This window comes from Fomitopsis serialis (genome assembly GCF_022376445.1).
Source record: "Fomitopsis serialis strain Sig1Antser10 chromosome Unknown B0H18scaffold_3, whole genome shotgun sequence".
NCBI lineage: Eukaryota > Fungi > Basidiomycota > Agaricomycetes > Polyporales > Fomitopsidaceae > Fomitopsis > Fomitopsis serialis.
The window spans coordinates 33,442-48,109 of NW_025954963.1; the positions used below are offsets into that span (position 1 = coordinate 33,442).

The 14,668-nt window shown below is 57.3% G+C and overlaps 4 protein-coding genes across 4 annotated transcripts; 2 read left to right on the forward strand and 2 right to left on the reverse strand.

Moving 5' to 3' along the window:
• The first annotated feature begins 4,544 nt into the window (after positions 1-4,544).
• B0H18DRAFT_972072 (uncharacterized protein) lies at positions 4,545-5,321 on the forward strand. The gene is made up of 2 exons (XM_048043843.1): positions 4,545-4,621; positions 4,885-5,321. Exon 2 carries the CDS (start codon positions 4,996-4,998, stop codon positions 5,272-5,274), a length of 279 nt encoding a protein of 92 aa, XP_047899447.1. The 5' UTR covers positions 4,545-4,621; positions 4,885-4,995; the 3' UTR covers positions 5,275-5,321.
• A 128-nt stretch (positions 5,322-5,449) lies between these two features.
• Positions 5,450-6,129, forward strand: B0H18DRAFT_972076 (uncharacterized protein). Its single transcript, XM_048043844.1, has one exon. It carries the CDS (start codon positions 5,533-5,535, stop codon positions 5,791-5,793), a length of 261 nt encoding a protein of 86 aa, XP_047899448.1. The 5' UTR covers positions 5,450-5,532; the 3' UTR covers positions 5,794-6,129.
• Positions 6,130-11,408: 5,279 nt separating this feature from the next.
• On the reverse strand, positions 11,409-11,735 carry B0H18DRAFT_1113537 (uncharacterized protein; the record flags this gene model as incomplete). The annotated part of the gene is made up of 1 exon (XM_048032963.1): positions 11,409-11,735. The coding sequence occupies one exon, from the start codon at positions 11,733-11,735 to the stop codon at positions 11,409-11,411; it is 327 nt and encodes a 108-aa protein (XP_047899449.1).
• Positions 11,736-12,730: 995 nt separating this feature from the next.
• Positions 12,731-14,374, reverse strand: B0H18DRAFT_312000 (uncharacterized protein). Its single transcript, XM_048037509.1, has 4 exons — positions 14,297-14,374; positions 13,313-14,223; positions 13,159-13,257; positions 12,731-13,104 (listed from the first exon to the last, which is right to left on the reverse strand). The coding sequence occupies exons 2-4, from the start codon at positions 14,123-14,125 to the stop codon at positions 13,054-13,056; spliced, it is 963 nt and encodes a 320-aa protein (XP_047899450.1). The 5' UTR covers positions 14,126-14,223; positions 14,297-14,374; the 3' UTR covers positions 12,731-13,053.
• Positions 14,375-14,668: the final 294 nt, after the last annotated feature.

The following is a 14,668-nucleotide window of genomic DNA, read 5'->3' on the forward strand; positions in this document are numbered from 1 at the left end:
AACTCGATATGCCCATCGGTGAGCGCGACCCATGGCTCGTAAACCCCCGACCTGGCGAGTGACTCGACTGACTCTGACTCGACCAGCGGTTAAAAATCACTTTGCTGCCGCCACCAGCAGCGGGTAATCCGCTCCTTGGCCTGCCGATTCCCGAAACCTTACAAGGAGGAACTGTGCAGGACCTATGCAGTTTTGGAAGCCACTTAAAAAGACGGCCAGACGCTCGCGAACAGCCCAGCCGCTCCTTTCTCTGGCTCTCGACTGTGGTGCGCCGTACACCCGGGTGAGTGTGCACGCTTGCCGTCTTCCTCCGCTTCCGCCTTAACGGTGGCTACACAGAAAGATGGCAGCTCTCGCAGCAATGTCGGACGAGCAAGACCTGCCAGTGCCCCCGCCGCTCGATGGCTCACAGTCACAGGAGGATCAGGCTCCAATGCTCACCCCAACGGCTCATGCAGGGTCGAGGTTCGTCGACTCCGTGCTGCCTGAGATCGCTCAGCGTGAACTGACATCTTCAGCAGCGAAGAAGGTCAGCTCACTGCGACAGAGCAGTCTCCTCTCGATCGCCTCGATGAGATTCTGGCGACTCCGGGAGATCCAACCGTGGCTGCGCCGCCCCTACGTCGAGGCGCCCGATGCGATCCCAGTCGGGCGCATCGCTCCAGTCGCTCAACGCGTCCGCGCAGACGACAGCGGCGAGGCGTCAATCAAGAGGCAAGGCCAAGGCCCCCCCGTCACCAGGCTCGACGGCGCCCCCGCCAGTGATGCTAACAGCTCTAATACGCTCCGCCAACTCAACGGCGAAACAGTGGCTCGCAGCGTCCCCATCCTGCGCGAGAACATCGAACGTGTCTTCGCGGACGTATGCGCCCTCCGCGAGCAAGTAACCACCGAGAATGCTGCGCTCCGCGAGTCGATGAGCCGCGCCGTAACGGCGGCATCGAACATGGATGCTCGCATCGCTTCGCAGATCCTCGCGCACATGGAGAATGAGCTTCCTGCTGCGGTCGAAGCGGTGCTCGACGATCGCCTGGACACCCTGACTCGGGACATGACCATGGCAGCCCATGACCTCGAGCAGCTGCGGGACGCACACAACACGATAGTGTCCACGACGGCCGCTTCCGACTTACGCCTCGACAACCTGACCCGCTCGGTGAACCATGTGGACGGCACGGTCAACGATGTAGCGACGCAGATCGCTAGGGTCGCTCATACTCTCACTGGGGTGGAGGACACGGTTGCAACCCTCCTCGGGAACTGGCACGCGGATAACGGATACACGTACGCCCCTCGCGACCCTCCCGCAGCGCTTCGTCCTCCTCAGCAACAGGACGTGCCGATGCCTGGTCCTGCAAGTGCAGCGGTGCGGGTGCAGCGTGCTACCCTGGCTCCGCTGCCGGAGCCTCCAAACATACGCTCCCGGGGATCGGACACCAGAGACGATGATGCCACGAACGCCAGGCCTCCTAAGCGTCCGAAGCGTGGACCTCGCAACCCGGCCAGCCAGCAGCGGGAGCCTCCGAACCAATACCGTGATCCCCCAACCAGCGTCGCGATCCTTCAGTGCAGGCCCAACCAACGGCTTCTTCGTCCCGAGTTCGCCTCCCGATGCCGGTCCTGCCTGTTCCTGCGCAGAGGCAGTCCCCACAGGCTTCGTACTCCCACGCGCGCAATACGCATGTCCTCTTTGGCGCCATGGCGTGGACCGCGACGGTTGTTCGGGAGCAATTCCTGTCAGTCACGAGGATCGTGCGGAGCGACATCGAGATGGATGCGTCCCCCGTCCTGAACGTTTCCCTGGATAACGACATCACGTATGTACGCGTCCTGTTCAGGTCCTGGGAGGAAGCCAGGGACTTCACCAATGCCTGGAACTCGGCGGCGGAGTCGAGGTACCCGACCGTCCGGGCTAAAATTGTACAGTAGTCAGTGTTCGATACTACTGTACACAACAAAATGAGAATGCTGAAATGTGCGCCTTCCAGTGCGCCCGAGTCTCCCCCGATTCGCGTGGCAAGCTGGAACGTACACGGCAATATGGCTCTCAAAATGAAGAGTGACTCGTTCCGTGCCGCACTGGTGAACTTTGACGTGGTTCTCCTCCAGGAGACTCATCTACGGCCGGAGCAGGAAGCCCAACTCCTCCTGCCACCATGCTACGACCTTTTCGTGTGTGGCCGGCCGAACACCCCGTCCATGGGTGCTCCAGGAGGCGGTCTGGCGGCGCTAGTACGCTGTGACCTGCGTTGTGTACACCACGAAGACTTAGGCGGGTCCGAGATCATGCTCCTCCGCTTTCCCGGACTATGGCTCCTGAACGTGTATGTGCCCCCTCAGCAGTCGCACTGGTACGCTCTTTCTGCCCTCGGCCCAATGCAGAAGCTCGCCGAGGTCCTTGCAGTGACAACTTCGGATAACGTCCCACTGGTGATGGCAGGCGACTTCAATGCGCGCACCGCGTCCTGTACACCACACGTCGACTGGATGAGACGTTCGCCCGATGGAGCAGCGGTCTCGCAACACGGGCGCACACTGCTGCAGGTATGCAGTGATTACGGGCTCTGCATATTGAATGGGACTACACTACAGGAACCAGACTCCATACCCCGATTCACGTCCTTCCAGGCGCTCGGATCGTCTGTCATTGACTATGCCGTGGCCTCGCCGTCCCTACTCCGTACACCCGGCGTCCGCTTGCGCATCCTCCCGCAATGGCCGACGTGGTCGGATCATGCCGCACTGTGCATCACCCTCCCGAGAGATAAGTGCGTCGACGATGTAGACACACCTAGTGGTCCTGCCCAGCCTACGGACAATGGTACATCGCCTCGTGTTCCAGCCCCTCGCGTGGAATACACGTCACACCTGGATGTCATGCTAAACACTGCGCTTGCGAGATCGCTATCTCTTAGTGATGCCTTACTGGCGCTGTACGGACCGGCGACGCATTCTTCCCGGGCCGTCGTCCATGTCTACACGGATGGCTCGGCAGACCGACCACCGGGGGCGCGCACGGGCGGAGCTATACGAGCAGGGTCAGGGATATACTGGGGGCGTGGAAGCGAAAGTAATCGAGCCCTGCTGGCTCCCTTGCCACCGACGAACAATCGGGCAGAGCTATTCGCGATCCTAGTCGCTATCGCAGAGGCGCCTGCATGGAAGACCCTTCGAGTGTATACCGACTCGGAATACTCCATCCGATGCATATGCCACTGGGCTCCTCGCTTTGCGGCGGCGGGATGGCGGTGTGCGAATGCAGACCTCCTTGTAAACATCATGGAGATACTCAAGGCACGTCCCACTCAAGTGACGTTCTGCTGGGTGAAAGGCCACGCAAAGAATGCTGCGAATGAGGCTGCTGATGAGCTCGCAAGAGAGGGGTGTAGACAGCTAGGCCCAATGGCGCCTCTCGTGCCCCTCAAGCCAGTACATACCCCTATGGATGCACATGCTGACGACCTCGTCAAGATGGCGGACGGAACATGCAAGGTGCATACCGACCTGCCACCGCATACGGTGCCTCGGAGCGCGGCTACGCTGACTGTGGAACGCACCTTGCGCGTATGTGATGAGCCCGAGTCGGGACGCTCTGCGGAAGCGAATAACCTCCGCCTAATGCGCGAGCGGTTCGTTCGCGAGCTCCTGGAGCCAGGAAAACCAGTCGCTGCGTTCTGGACAGCATTCCGCGGACTTGTCGACCCGGCGCCACGAGCGGCGAGAGTATCGGTGACTGAGCTTCGCGCCGCATTTATGCCCCGGATGAACGCCCCGGTCGTGCTACCGTCCAATTTCGATGCGGTGCGTTACTCAGCCAATCGCATGTGGTCACAGATGCTCCCCGAACGCACGACCCCGAACCCTGACCAGCTGTTCTTCGCGCGCCCCTGGACCCTGGATGAGATCGCGGACGCCAAGGAACACATCCGCAAGCATAACCGACGGTCAGCAATGGGAGAGGATAGGATCCCTTACGACCGTGTGCTCGGGCTGGACATCAGGAAAATCCCTCCCTGGGAATTACAACGAACAGACGAAGATTCTCCATAATACGTAGACTTTTGGGAATCATGATGCCATTCGTGATAACATCCCGTATTGTTGATCATTCGACACGTCGTTCGAGTGCAGTTAATAAAAAGGTACTAATATGAATGTTATGATTGGAATTTTCTGTACAGAGGTGCCGAAACAGTAGTTCATTCGCGAGGTTCACAGTGAAAACAACGAGGTTATATTGATGTGTCTCCTAAACAATTCTACGTATACTAGTAGTACACTACTACACATGACCCGAAGATCACTTTGTCCTCCACCACGTATGCGTAGTCATCTATGACGACCACACCTCAGTCGTCCACGAACCCACAGGTTAGTAAGCGGGTCCGCAGGCAATTGGGTGCGCGGACGGATGAGTGGGTGGCCGGCCGGCTGAGCAGACGAGAGCGTGGACAGGAGAGTACATGCAAGAGGAACACTGAGCGAGACAGAGTGCGAGCGTGTGGGTGTAGCGCGAGACAATGTGGGTCCACGAGTGGGTGCGCGGATCCAGAAGCCGAGAGAAACGGGTATGAAAGTGAGAGCAGGAGCGCAGGCGCAGGCGGGTGGTCGGTCGACCAGGCTAGCAATAAAAGCAAAACGTGAGACGAGAACACGTGGGCGGGCGGGCAAGAACGGGCGAGCGGACGAGCAAGCAAGAGTGGGCGAGTGGGTGATGAGGCAATAGCGGGCCGGCGAGAAGTCGAGGGTGGATTGGCGAGTGGGCGAACGAGTGGGCGATGACAAGCAAACAGGCGAGAAGGGTGGGGTGAGTGAGCAAGATCGAGGGGTACACCACCAGAGGTCAGAGTGTCTGCTCGCTTTTCGGCAGTCGCAGAGACTTACACGGGTAACTGTGTGGCGTGCCCGTAGAGAAGCGTGCTGCGAGTTTGTTGCTCGTCAATGCACTTGCTCGAGCATCGCAACTAGGAACAGAGATATTTAGTAAATACACTAATGACGACTCACTTCGGGGTTTTATTTAAATACCTCTGCTTCCCTTCCCTTTCGTTCACTACTCCTGCCCACCATATGTTATGCTGTCCCTCTTCCTTTGACCGTGCTCGATTGTTGTGCTCAGGCTCGCCGCCTTGCGTGCTCGGGCTTGTCGCATTCGGAGTTTGGGATGGCATGACGGGTGCGTCGCGCATAGTGGTGGTTGTCCGAATGCAGACCGTCTGGCACATTCGTGAGCGGCGCCGACGGTCGCGCCACAGCGGGACTGTACTTAGCTGAGACGGGGCAAGTTGGAGATGGGCGATGATTGGGTGACAGACGGGCGACACGGGTGACGAGCGACAGGCGGATGGCGCGGAGACGTGCAACAAGTGGGAGCGCTGCTTGCCCTAAACAATATCTCGATCGAATCTGACCGCCGCCACAGCGCCACGTCAGTGCTCTCTCGCCCGCCGCCGCCCGCTGTCTCACTCGTTCACCCGCCCTCTCTTGCTTGCTCGCCCGCGTGTCCTCCCACTTACCCTCTCGCCCGCTCACATGTCCTCATTCTGGCTCGCTGCCCTCTTGTTCGCCCACCTACTCGCCCTACTGCTAGTCTTTCCCAGTTACCGTGTCTCGCCCCTAGCTCACTCTCGCACCCGCCGACCCGTTCTCACTGAGGGCACACGCATCCAGCGACCGCGCAGCCGAAAGACTTTGAGTGCGAGGCTCAAGGGCCCTATTCGCGATACAAAGGTGAGCCATCACCAACACGATCTCCCTGCACTGCCATCTACGAATGTGCCGAGGCCCTGCTGAACCATGTCCTATCTGTCCGCCGTTCCGCTCCGCCAACTGTTTTCCTTGCCCGCCATTTCGCTCGCCCGCCATCTTGTCATCCCTCTTGCCCGCCGTCTCGCACCCGCCGACTTGCCGTCTCGTGCCTGCCCATTTGCTTTCTCACGCCCGCCCACTGTCTTCTCACGTCCGCCCACTGCCTTCTCGCGCCCGCCTGCTTGCACTTTCGTGTCCACCCATTGGCCCTCTCGCGTCCACACGCCCGCTCTGTTGTGTCCGCGTGTTCACATGTCCTCGCGTGCGCGCGTGCCTGTCCTCCGCGCTCGCTTCCATAGCTGCTCGCTCTCGGTGCTTTGACCGCGCACCTGTGATTGCCCACCTGCCTGCCGTATCATGACAAACATCGACCTGTGTGCGTACCTCCTCGCCGATTATGACAGCCAGCTAACATACATCCACATGGAGAACTGTCACCCCTGTCACTCGCAACCTACGCGCCCATGCCCGTGGACATACCATCTCGCTCTACACCCACACACCCGACTCTGTCTTGCCTGCAATCTGTCTCGTATGCCCCCTCCCGCCCATGCTATCGTCTGCTCGGCCGGCTGGCCACCTGCGCATTCGTGCGATCACCCACGCGATTGGTCACTCGTCCACGCGCCGACTTGCCTGCGGACCCGCTTAGTGACCTGTCGACCCGCGGACCCACCGTCACTGTTACTCTAGTCATACATTACTGCCTGTGCTTGTCATTTATCTCCCTCCCTAGTACCTGTCTCATCTGCTCGTGGCCTTGGACCTCTCATGATACATCACAGATTCTCACATTGGACTCGTAGTACTACGTATATTTCATGCACGGCAATGCATTAATATCTTTTCTAATCACTGTGTGAACGAACATCAGAGTGAATGTTCATTGAATGTCCTGAGAATGGCACAGAAGCCATGACTTATTGCGTGAACATGCTACAGTAACTCACGAGAACACTGTAATTACTCGAGTATTACTGCGTATTCGTACACGGACCCATGGGGACCACGGAATATGGTCTGTTATTGAATTAGGAATATTAATGCTGTTTATCTTCTATTCCTACGAAACTGCCTCTATTCTTCCGCATTCAGGGGAAGGTTTTTTCCTGATGGATAACGAAGATCTGCTCTGCCTCTTCCAGGAGTGTGTGGACTCCCTCGACGCGCCTACCACCTGGCTCACCGCTATTCTGACCGGAATTGCGAAGCGGGGAAAGGACACTGCACAGGCAGCGAACTACAGGGCGGTAGGACTCGAGAGCTGCCTGCTGAAAATGCTCACACTGATGATTGAACGTCGCATGAGGGCGTGGGCGGAGGCAACAGCCAAGATTCCCCCCTCGCAGAACGGCTTCCGCACAGGTTGCCGTACAAACAACAACGCGTTTGTCCTCAGGGCTGCGATCGAGAAGGCGCGATCGAGTGGCCGAACGCTGTATGTTGCGTTCGTAGACCTATCGAATGCGTTCCCCTCGGTGGACCAACCGACACTGTGGGCGAAGCTGCAGGACGCGGGTTTCAGTGGCCCTCTGTTCGACTGGTTGAGGATGCTCTATGCTCGGCTGAGCTACGTGGTGCGGCAGGACGGCAATGAGTCCGACTCGTTCCGTGCGACGGCAGGGATCCTCATAGGCGACCCCGCTTCCCCTATCCTGTGGATCCTGTTCCTCGCTGACCTCATCATTTCAGACCACCCGGACGACACTGACCTTGGCGGTATCCTCATGTCACATCTGGAGCAGGCAGATGATATCGTGCTATGGTCAATGTCGCAGGAGGGTCTGCAACGCAAGCTCGACGACCTGGCGCGCTGGTGCTCACTCAACTTCGCGGTGATCAATGTGTCCAAGACGCAGCTCATGATCTTCGGGCCTCTCCCTGCGCAAATGCCATGCCTGTCTGTGAATGGTGTACGGATTGTTCTCGTAGATCGCTACACATACGTGGGCATCCTCTTCCAGTCTACGGCGCGGGACATCTTCGCGGCACACATCGAACATCGAGTAGCGGTGGCTCGCAGGACAGCGAATGCCTGCCTCTCGGTGGAGTCGTACGTGGCCGACCTACCACCTTGGGCGTCGCTCACCCTCTACAACACTCATATCGACTCGCACCTAATCTCGGGGTGCGAGGTCACGATTGACGTACGCCTCGCGGCGCTTACGTCCCTGGCGTCGGTACAGATGACATACCTGCGCCGATCGCTGGGCCTTAACCCACGAACAGTCACCTCGGTGCTGTATACGGAAACCGGCCTATGGCCAATACGATACCGCCGGCTATCGCTGGCGTTGCGTTACCTCCTCTATGTGGTAACGCAGCGCCCGCAACTACCTTTGGCCGCGCTGGCCGAGTCTCGCAGTATGGCTTTGACTGGTTCGGCTTCATGGATTAGTGACCTCCAGTACGCCCTGCAACAGTTACCAGTTCCAGTCAAGTTCCCCATCGCAGACGCCCTGACACCGGACACCGTGAAGAAATGTGCGCAACAAGTCTTGCAGTCGCTACGCTCCTACCTGAGGAACGAAGTGCGTGGCTCAGAACGTCTACGTCTGCTTAGTGCCCGCAGTCACAACCTCGGTATCATTGCCCGACGCAAGTACCTTTCGTTGGACTCCCGAGCGCTTCGACAAGCGATCTGCCGCCTGCTTGCTTCCGATCACCCTTTCGCAATTGAGGGACTGCGCCGGCGGTCCCCACCGATCCCGCGGGAGTGGCGAATTTGTCGCTTCTGCCAAGGGCGGAACATGGTGGAGGATGAGGCGCATGTTTTAATGTGCTGCCAAGCAGATATCCTTCGGTCCCTGCGAGCGCACTTCATGCGCCGAGTGCACAATGCGCTCACGGCCCATGGTCGTGCGATCTCCATGTCATCCCCGAATCGGTTCCTTATGGCGGTAATTGCGGATGAATGCACACAACACATTGTCGCGCAATTCATCTCGGATGTCTTTGGATGCTGTGACGCCGTCCCCCTACTGGTGGTCACAACAATGGAACAGTACCAGTCTTATGCGATATTGTGAGCGGGCCACTGTGGTCCCCGCGTGCGACTATATCACCGCCGCCGCCTGCTCAACGCCCGTGTTCCAAAGTCGGCGGCAACGTCGACCGAGGACACTACGCGCCTATACCCGGATTGCTCGCGTCCGGCTCCTACTATGCCCCTGGAGGCCCCTGGACCTTCCGCATGATGGCGGACGGCAGTAGCGCTGCCACGTGGTTCCACCTGGACCATGGTGAGTTATGTCAGTATGGTGGAGAACCACCGCTGACACCTGGAGGTTTTTTCATTTTTTCCTCCCAGGTTTTAGCCATGTATCCTGCTGTGCTTAACGCACGACGCCGGGGTGTTTATGTTTGAACTGGTGGACAGTATTGTAATTATGCGATAGTGGGAGTCGGATTAGGTAGTTTAGGATTAGGTAGTAGGGGTATGTTGGGTTTGGAGGTAGTCATGTACCTAGTGAGCGCTGTCACACATCGAAAACGCCGAGGCGTCTAGATGTCGTGACTAAATGGAATACCCTCCTCCTCCTCCTCCTCTTCCCACATCGTCCCACTTGGTACGAACGGCCTTTGCCATAGGGACAATGACGTGCGTGCCTTTCGTCCGCAGCATCCAATGCGGTGACTACCCTCGTCACCACCTCGCTCATCCCAGAGTGTGTTTGACTCATTCATACAGTCCGAACAGACGAGAGTGCCGTGAATGTCTCTCAGGCCCGCTGTACTTACCCGGGCCCCCACAGCCTCTGCCGTCGGCCCCCGTGAGTATCTTCAAGCGTCTTTGGTGGTTGAGACAGCGTCTTCCATAACTCTGTTGCCTTCACGCCTTTTGTTCCATCGCTGCTGTGATCGGACACCGCTTCCATTCGCATGCGACCCAGGCCCTGTGCGTCTCTCAACATGGGTAACGGAGTTTCCCTCCGCGCACCGGCCGCTCTCCCTGGAGTAGGTACTACGAAGAAAACTACCCGGGATTAGCATATAACCTCATCCCCTGTATGAGGTCCTATCCACTCTACTCATGGAGCGCCATCCCGATCGAGCATCTCTGAACGATACGCCCCCGTCCTAGCGTCCGCGGAACCCATACCCAGCCACAAATCCCCGACACCAAGTCACCGGTCTATCACCGCTATCGAAGCAGACGCCACTCAGATTGACTTGCACCGTCTCATTCTCCTCGCGTCTTCATAGCGAGCGTCGGCCCATTCCTAATCCCAACCGTGCTCGACTCACACTTTAGCTTTAGCTCCCAGAACCCCCGCGTCGTCCATAACAGCCCGACAGGTCCGAGAGGGAAGCACGCGATGCCCCTCTGGGCAGAAGCGGACCAGCGCCGCACCCGGCTTCCACTTCATTTCCAATGCTCTGCCTTCGTGCTTCCCTCGCTTCTGGTGCCCACACAAAGCCGCCGGGCTATCATGCGCCTATACCCACCCGAAGCACCACTGCGCAGCCCGCAGGATCGTCCTGGAATCGTCACTGCTACAGTGCGCAGTCGTCGCTGAGCTGGCCTCGGGCGACTTGAAGTCGCGCCGCCGACTGTCGTGCTCAGGTCGTGATCGTGTCTGACAGAAAGACGTCGGTGAGTGGCGCACATGATGTTGGTGTCCGATCGCGAACTCGAAGACACGGCGGACCCTTGGTTCCTGTGTCCCATCGCGTGCGATGTTTCATTTACGACTCTCAGTCCCTGTGTCTAGAGATGCCTTCCATCGACTTTCGAATCTTATTAGACCACATCCGCTTCGAGCTACCGTCCATCCCAAGTTACGAACATTGGCTATACCATCGCCATCGGACCGCAGGGTTCGCCGACACCCGCGGAACAGATCTACATAACGTGTTGTAGGCATACCGGGCATCCACACATCGTGAGTACGCATAGGTACTCTCCTTCCCCCGCCCCGTCACACTTACACCACCCCTCTCACAGATTCGAATTCCTGCGCGCCGCCCCCCCCCCCAAATTGAAATGCTGGCAGGCGTGCACGCCCTACACGTCACCTACCCGTGCGCAGACTAAACGACCCGCAACTCCCAGCGACGCACCACTTGGATCGCCTCGTTTCATGCACCGTCGTCATGCGACGAGGGTGGTGGCCGCCGCGTGTCGAATTCTAACGGGGTCGACCACCGACCTGCGGAACCGGTGGGTTGGACGTAGATGATGACGTCTTCCAAGTCCAAGTGCTACGTCGCCCCGTCATGCGGTCCCTATGGGATGACGGTTTCACGGTCCTTAGTGTCCAGTTGCACTGTCGCCGGCGGTTGGATGGTTCCGCGTGCACCTAAGCCATACGCGTGCATCCGGAGGTCAGTCTGCGAGCGTCCTCACACCGACTCAAGTTCCATGACGTTCATAAACATGTAGGATGCGCTCTGCTTTTCGGATGATCTCACAGGGTCAGTACTGGTCGTACCCACTGAGCCTTCCGCCGGTAGATCATTCGGTGCGGTCCGTAGCTTCCCGCACGTGAGTAATTGTCTACTGTCTTGATCGCTTCAGTCAAACTCAAATGGATCAAAGGGTAGTATATACTGTTGGGGCGAACTCTGTCTCGGTAGCTGATCCTTGACGGCATCATTCATGTCGTCAAGTTGTTCCAGTGTCGCGCACGATAATCGGCAACCAGTTCACTGCCCTCAGGCTGAGACGTGCTAAGCATATATAGATTGAGACCAGTGGACTTTGTCTCATTGCGCTCCATGAACGGGACGTCGCACACGACCGGTTCCGTCGTCTTCGTCCGCCTCGCGCGTTTCATCGTCACGGGCGACCCCTCGCCGCCCTCGAGTTCGGTTAGCGGGCTCTCGACATCTGCCGCCCGCTGTTTCGCTTTCTTCTGAGGTGTGCGCTTCTTAGTTGCCGGGAACTCATCATCGAGCTCGCTGAGCCGGCTCTCGCGCTCCATGAGGTCGACATTGGATGGTCTGCCTATCCGAGTGAACATACGTCGCGGTGAGGCGGGAAAGCCTGCCTCCGGGTCGCTCAGAACTCGCACAGCAGCAGTGGCGTCTTCTGTTGGGATCGCTGGTATCTCCACCGCGGTCGTCAGGAGCACCCAGTTGGGGAGAGGCAAACAGCATTTGCCGTCCCTGGGATGTTGCTCTGCGACACACGAGCCTAATGGTGGTTATGACCGAGAGGTCCTCCGCGCAGTCACGGTGGCGCGCGAAAGTACATTCAATAAGTATAGGGACATGGCTCGCCGTACAACGGTACCCTGTGAGGTTGAGTCCTGCATGTTTATGAAGTACACGCGTCTCGTGAAACTCCCTTGACCGTTCTTTCCGCATGTTTTGTCCGTCACCCCATAACCTACACGTCCGCTCTTCGACTCCAATAATACATGACCGGTGATTTGACTGTGGAAGCGCGGAAGAGACGTGCGCCGGATTGTTGTTCCAGTCGCCGTTCAGCGAGACGCGAACTCTCGGTCTGTTAAGCTTCTCGAGTTCAGTCGTCCACTTGGGTGGTATATGAGTAAAGCGCTTCCCCGGTATATCAAGCATCGAGCGACACACAGCCTGTTAGTTCGAGGTCAATCCCGCAAATCCAAGTGTATTGTCTATTCCAGGGAAGGTTCTTCTTCTGCCTCCGTGTCTCCACTGACATCGCGTGTGCCTCCTTCGCGTTCATTGTCCTCAGAGTCCCGTATTTCCATGATGCTAGCATGTGTCCCTAGTCGAGCGGATGAGCACACTACGCAGATCGCAGCTGTGCCTGCACGGACACCGGAGCGGTAACACTCACCATGATCTGAGAGTACTGGTGAGGGATTACGAGTGACGAACCGTTCACCATCGGGGTCGGGATTGAAACTGAGCCATAAGACTCCGCGATTCAGCCACGGCGCGAACAGGGCGATCATGCCTAACTTGATCGCAGCCGTTGTGCCAGTGGTGGTTCGAACTTTCCCCCCTCGACTCCGAGTTCACTGACTATGATCAGTACACCATCCCGGCCCCAAAACACGTCAGAGACTTTTGGAAGCTGGTCAAAGACACTGCGACAGAGTATAGTGTGGAAGGTGGACGTGGAGCCGGGAGGGTGTGTCTCACTAACTGAGGCCTCGTTTCCATCTTCAGATGTCTCGGAGCGAGACAGGGCAATCCAAATTTGGAGTGACTTCAGGTGCGAGCTTCGGATGTTCGATAGCAAGATACCCAGGCCCTTTTGAATCCTCGGGAGCGATGCATCGATGCGGTGGAATCTTAATACTAGTCTCGTCAATGATGTGTTTGCTGTAAGTCGCGGTACGATATCGCGGATTGAGCCTCCTGTAGTTTTCATGAGTATTCACAAGCGCAATGACGAGGCACCAGGACCTTTACCATAAGCAAAATAGCACTCGAGCGTCTTGAGTGTAGCTCCTGCGAGACAAAGAACCTCCGTAATGCGTGGCCCAAGATCCGCACATGGACCACCCTGGGCTGCGAAATCGAACTTCAGGGCTTTCAGTTGGCTGTATACTTGTGGGGTGAATACCAGTAGAATCTGTGATGCCCACGACCCGGGAACATGATAGAGCTGGAAAAATGACAAGGAGGGGTTGGATGCATGTGCTGTGTATAGGGCGATGTCTGCCACTGATGCAGGCTCAACGTGAGAGCCGAATGCCTCGTGTAGCGACAAGCGGGATAGATGGGGGAAATGGCATAGAAACTGATGAAGATGTGAAAACGAAGAGAAGTAGCGCAGGTCCAAGGTCAGCATTGTTACGTAGGAGTACGTGATACACATGTCCAACAAGGATTGACAGTGTTCATGGAGGTGAGCAACCGGCTCGAAAATTGAGGCAACAATTGTAAGCTCAATTGTCTTGAGCTTGTTGCGGGACCAGGGAATATGGCGGGACGTCAAGTCTGGCATGAGTGGGTGCTGCACTGTGATGTCCGAGAGAGATAGCTGTTCGAGGCTTGGTAGTGCATTGCAAATCCTACGGAGTTCCGCCATACTGCGAAAGCGGCAGAGCCCCACAGACAGAACCGTGATGCTGGTGTAATAGGAAAGGAAGTGGAAGAAAAGATAATGTGGTCTGGTTGCTGTCCAGTCGAGGCCATATAGTCCTAGCGTCCTCAATCGTGGTAGAACATGCCCGGGGATGCGCATCGGCCAGATGTGTGTGAATGGCTTTCGACGACGGTGAGAGTTCTCCCATATTTGCAGATCATCAAAATGCTTGCCGTATGGTCGATTGCCGTTTGACATGAGCATGTATACGCAGTCGTCCAAGGCCTCTCGGGTCCTAAACGAGCCGGCTGCTCCAGGAGATGCGCCGCGCAGCATGACCCCAAGCATGACAAACAAGGCGGCACCTCGTCAGGGTGAAAGGATCCAAAAAGAGGAATTCGCAGATGCGGTCGATCAGTTCCTGCGGAAATCGCGGATAGGTATCGCTGCGTCGACGAAGCAAGTCAATACTATGAGACTCGAGCAACTGGTGCCGGAGCATGCAAATGGAAGGCCTACCTCGAGTAAGTGGGTGCTCTGTAGCAATCCTGCACGTTGGGAGCATGTCCTCCTTGAAGTCCTTCGCCATCGACTGCATGCGCCATCTGGTAATCCCGCCATCGGGTCATCATGGTTAAATAGATCGCCGATACGTTGGAAATCATACCTCGCCTGACTACGTTATATCTGCAGAACTTCGAGCGATATCTGAGTTCACGATCGGTGTCCTGTACTATGATCATAGAGTGAGGAAGCATCAGCTTATGTCGTGCAGACACCATCCCGCCGAGATCTCACCAGTGACGGCGTGAAAGTCGTGACCTTCGCAGTCGCGAGTCGGCCGCAATCACACGATGCAGAAACGGCCCGTGAGTCTATGGTAGGTTCTCA

What these genes read in the sequence shown, in the direction of transcription:
- B0H18DRAFT_972076 (XM_048043844.1), top strand. Translation starts at nt 5,533, where the DNA reads ATGTCCTCATTCTGGCTCGCTGCCCTCTTGTTCGCCCACCTACTCGCC.
- B0H18DRAFT_972072 (XM_048043843.1), top strand. Translation starts at nt 4,996, where the DNA reads ATGACGACTCACTTCGGGGTTTTATTTAAATACCTCTGCTTCCCTTCC.
- B0H18DRAFT_312000 (XM_048037509.1), bottom strand. Translation starts at nt 14,125, where the DNA reads ATGCTTGGGGTCATGCTGCGCGGCGCATCTCCTGGAGCAGCCGGCTCG. An exon ending in GGGCATCACAGATTCTACTG is followed by an intron (nt 13,258 to 13,312) that starts GTATTCACCCCA and finishes TCGATTTCGCAG; the next exon opens with CCCAGGGTGGTCCATGTGCG. An exon ending in CGAGTGCTATTTTGCTTATG is followed by an intron (nt 13,105 to 13,158) that starts GTAAAGGTCCTG and finishes TGAAAACTACAG; the next exon opens with GAGGCTCAATCCGCGATATC.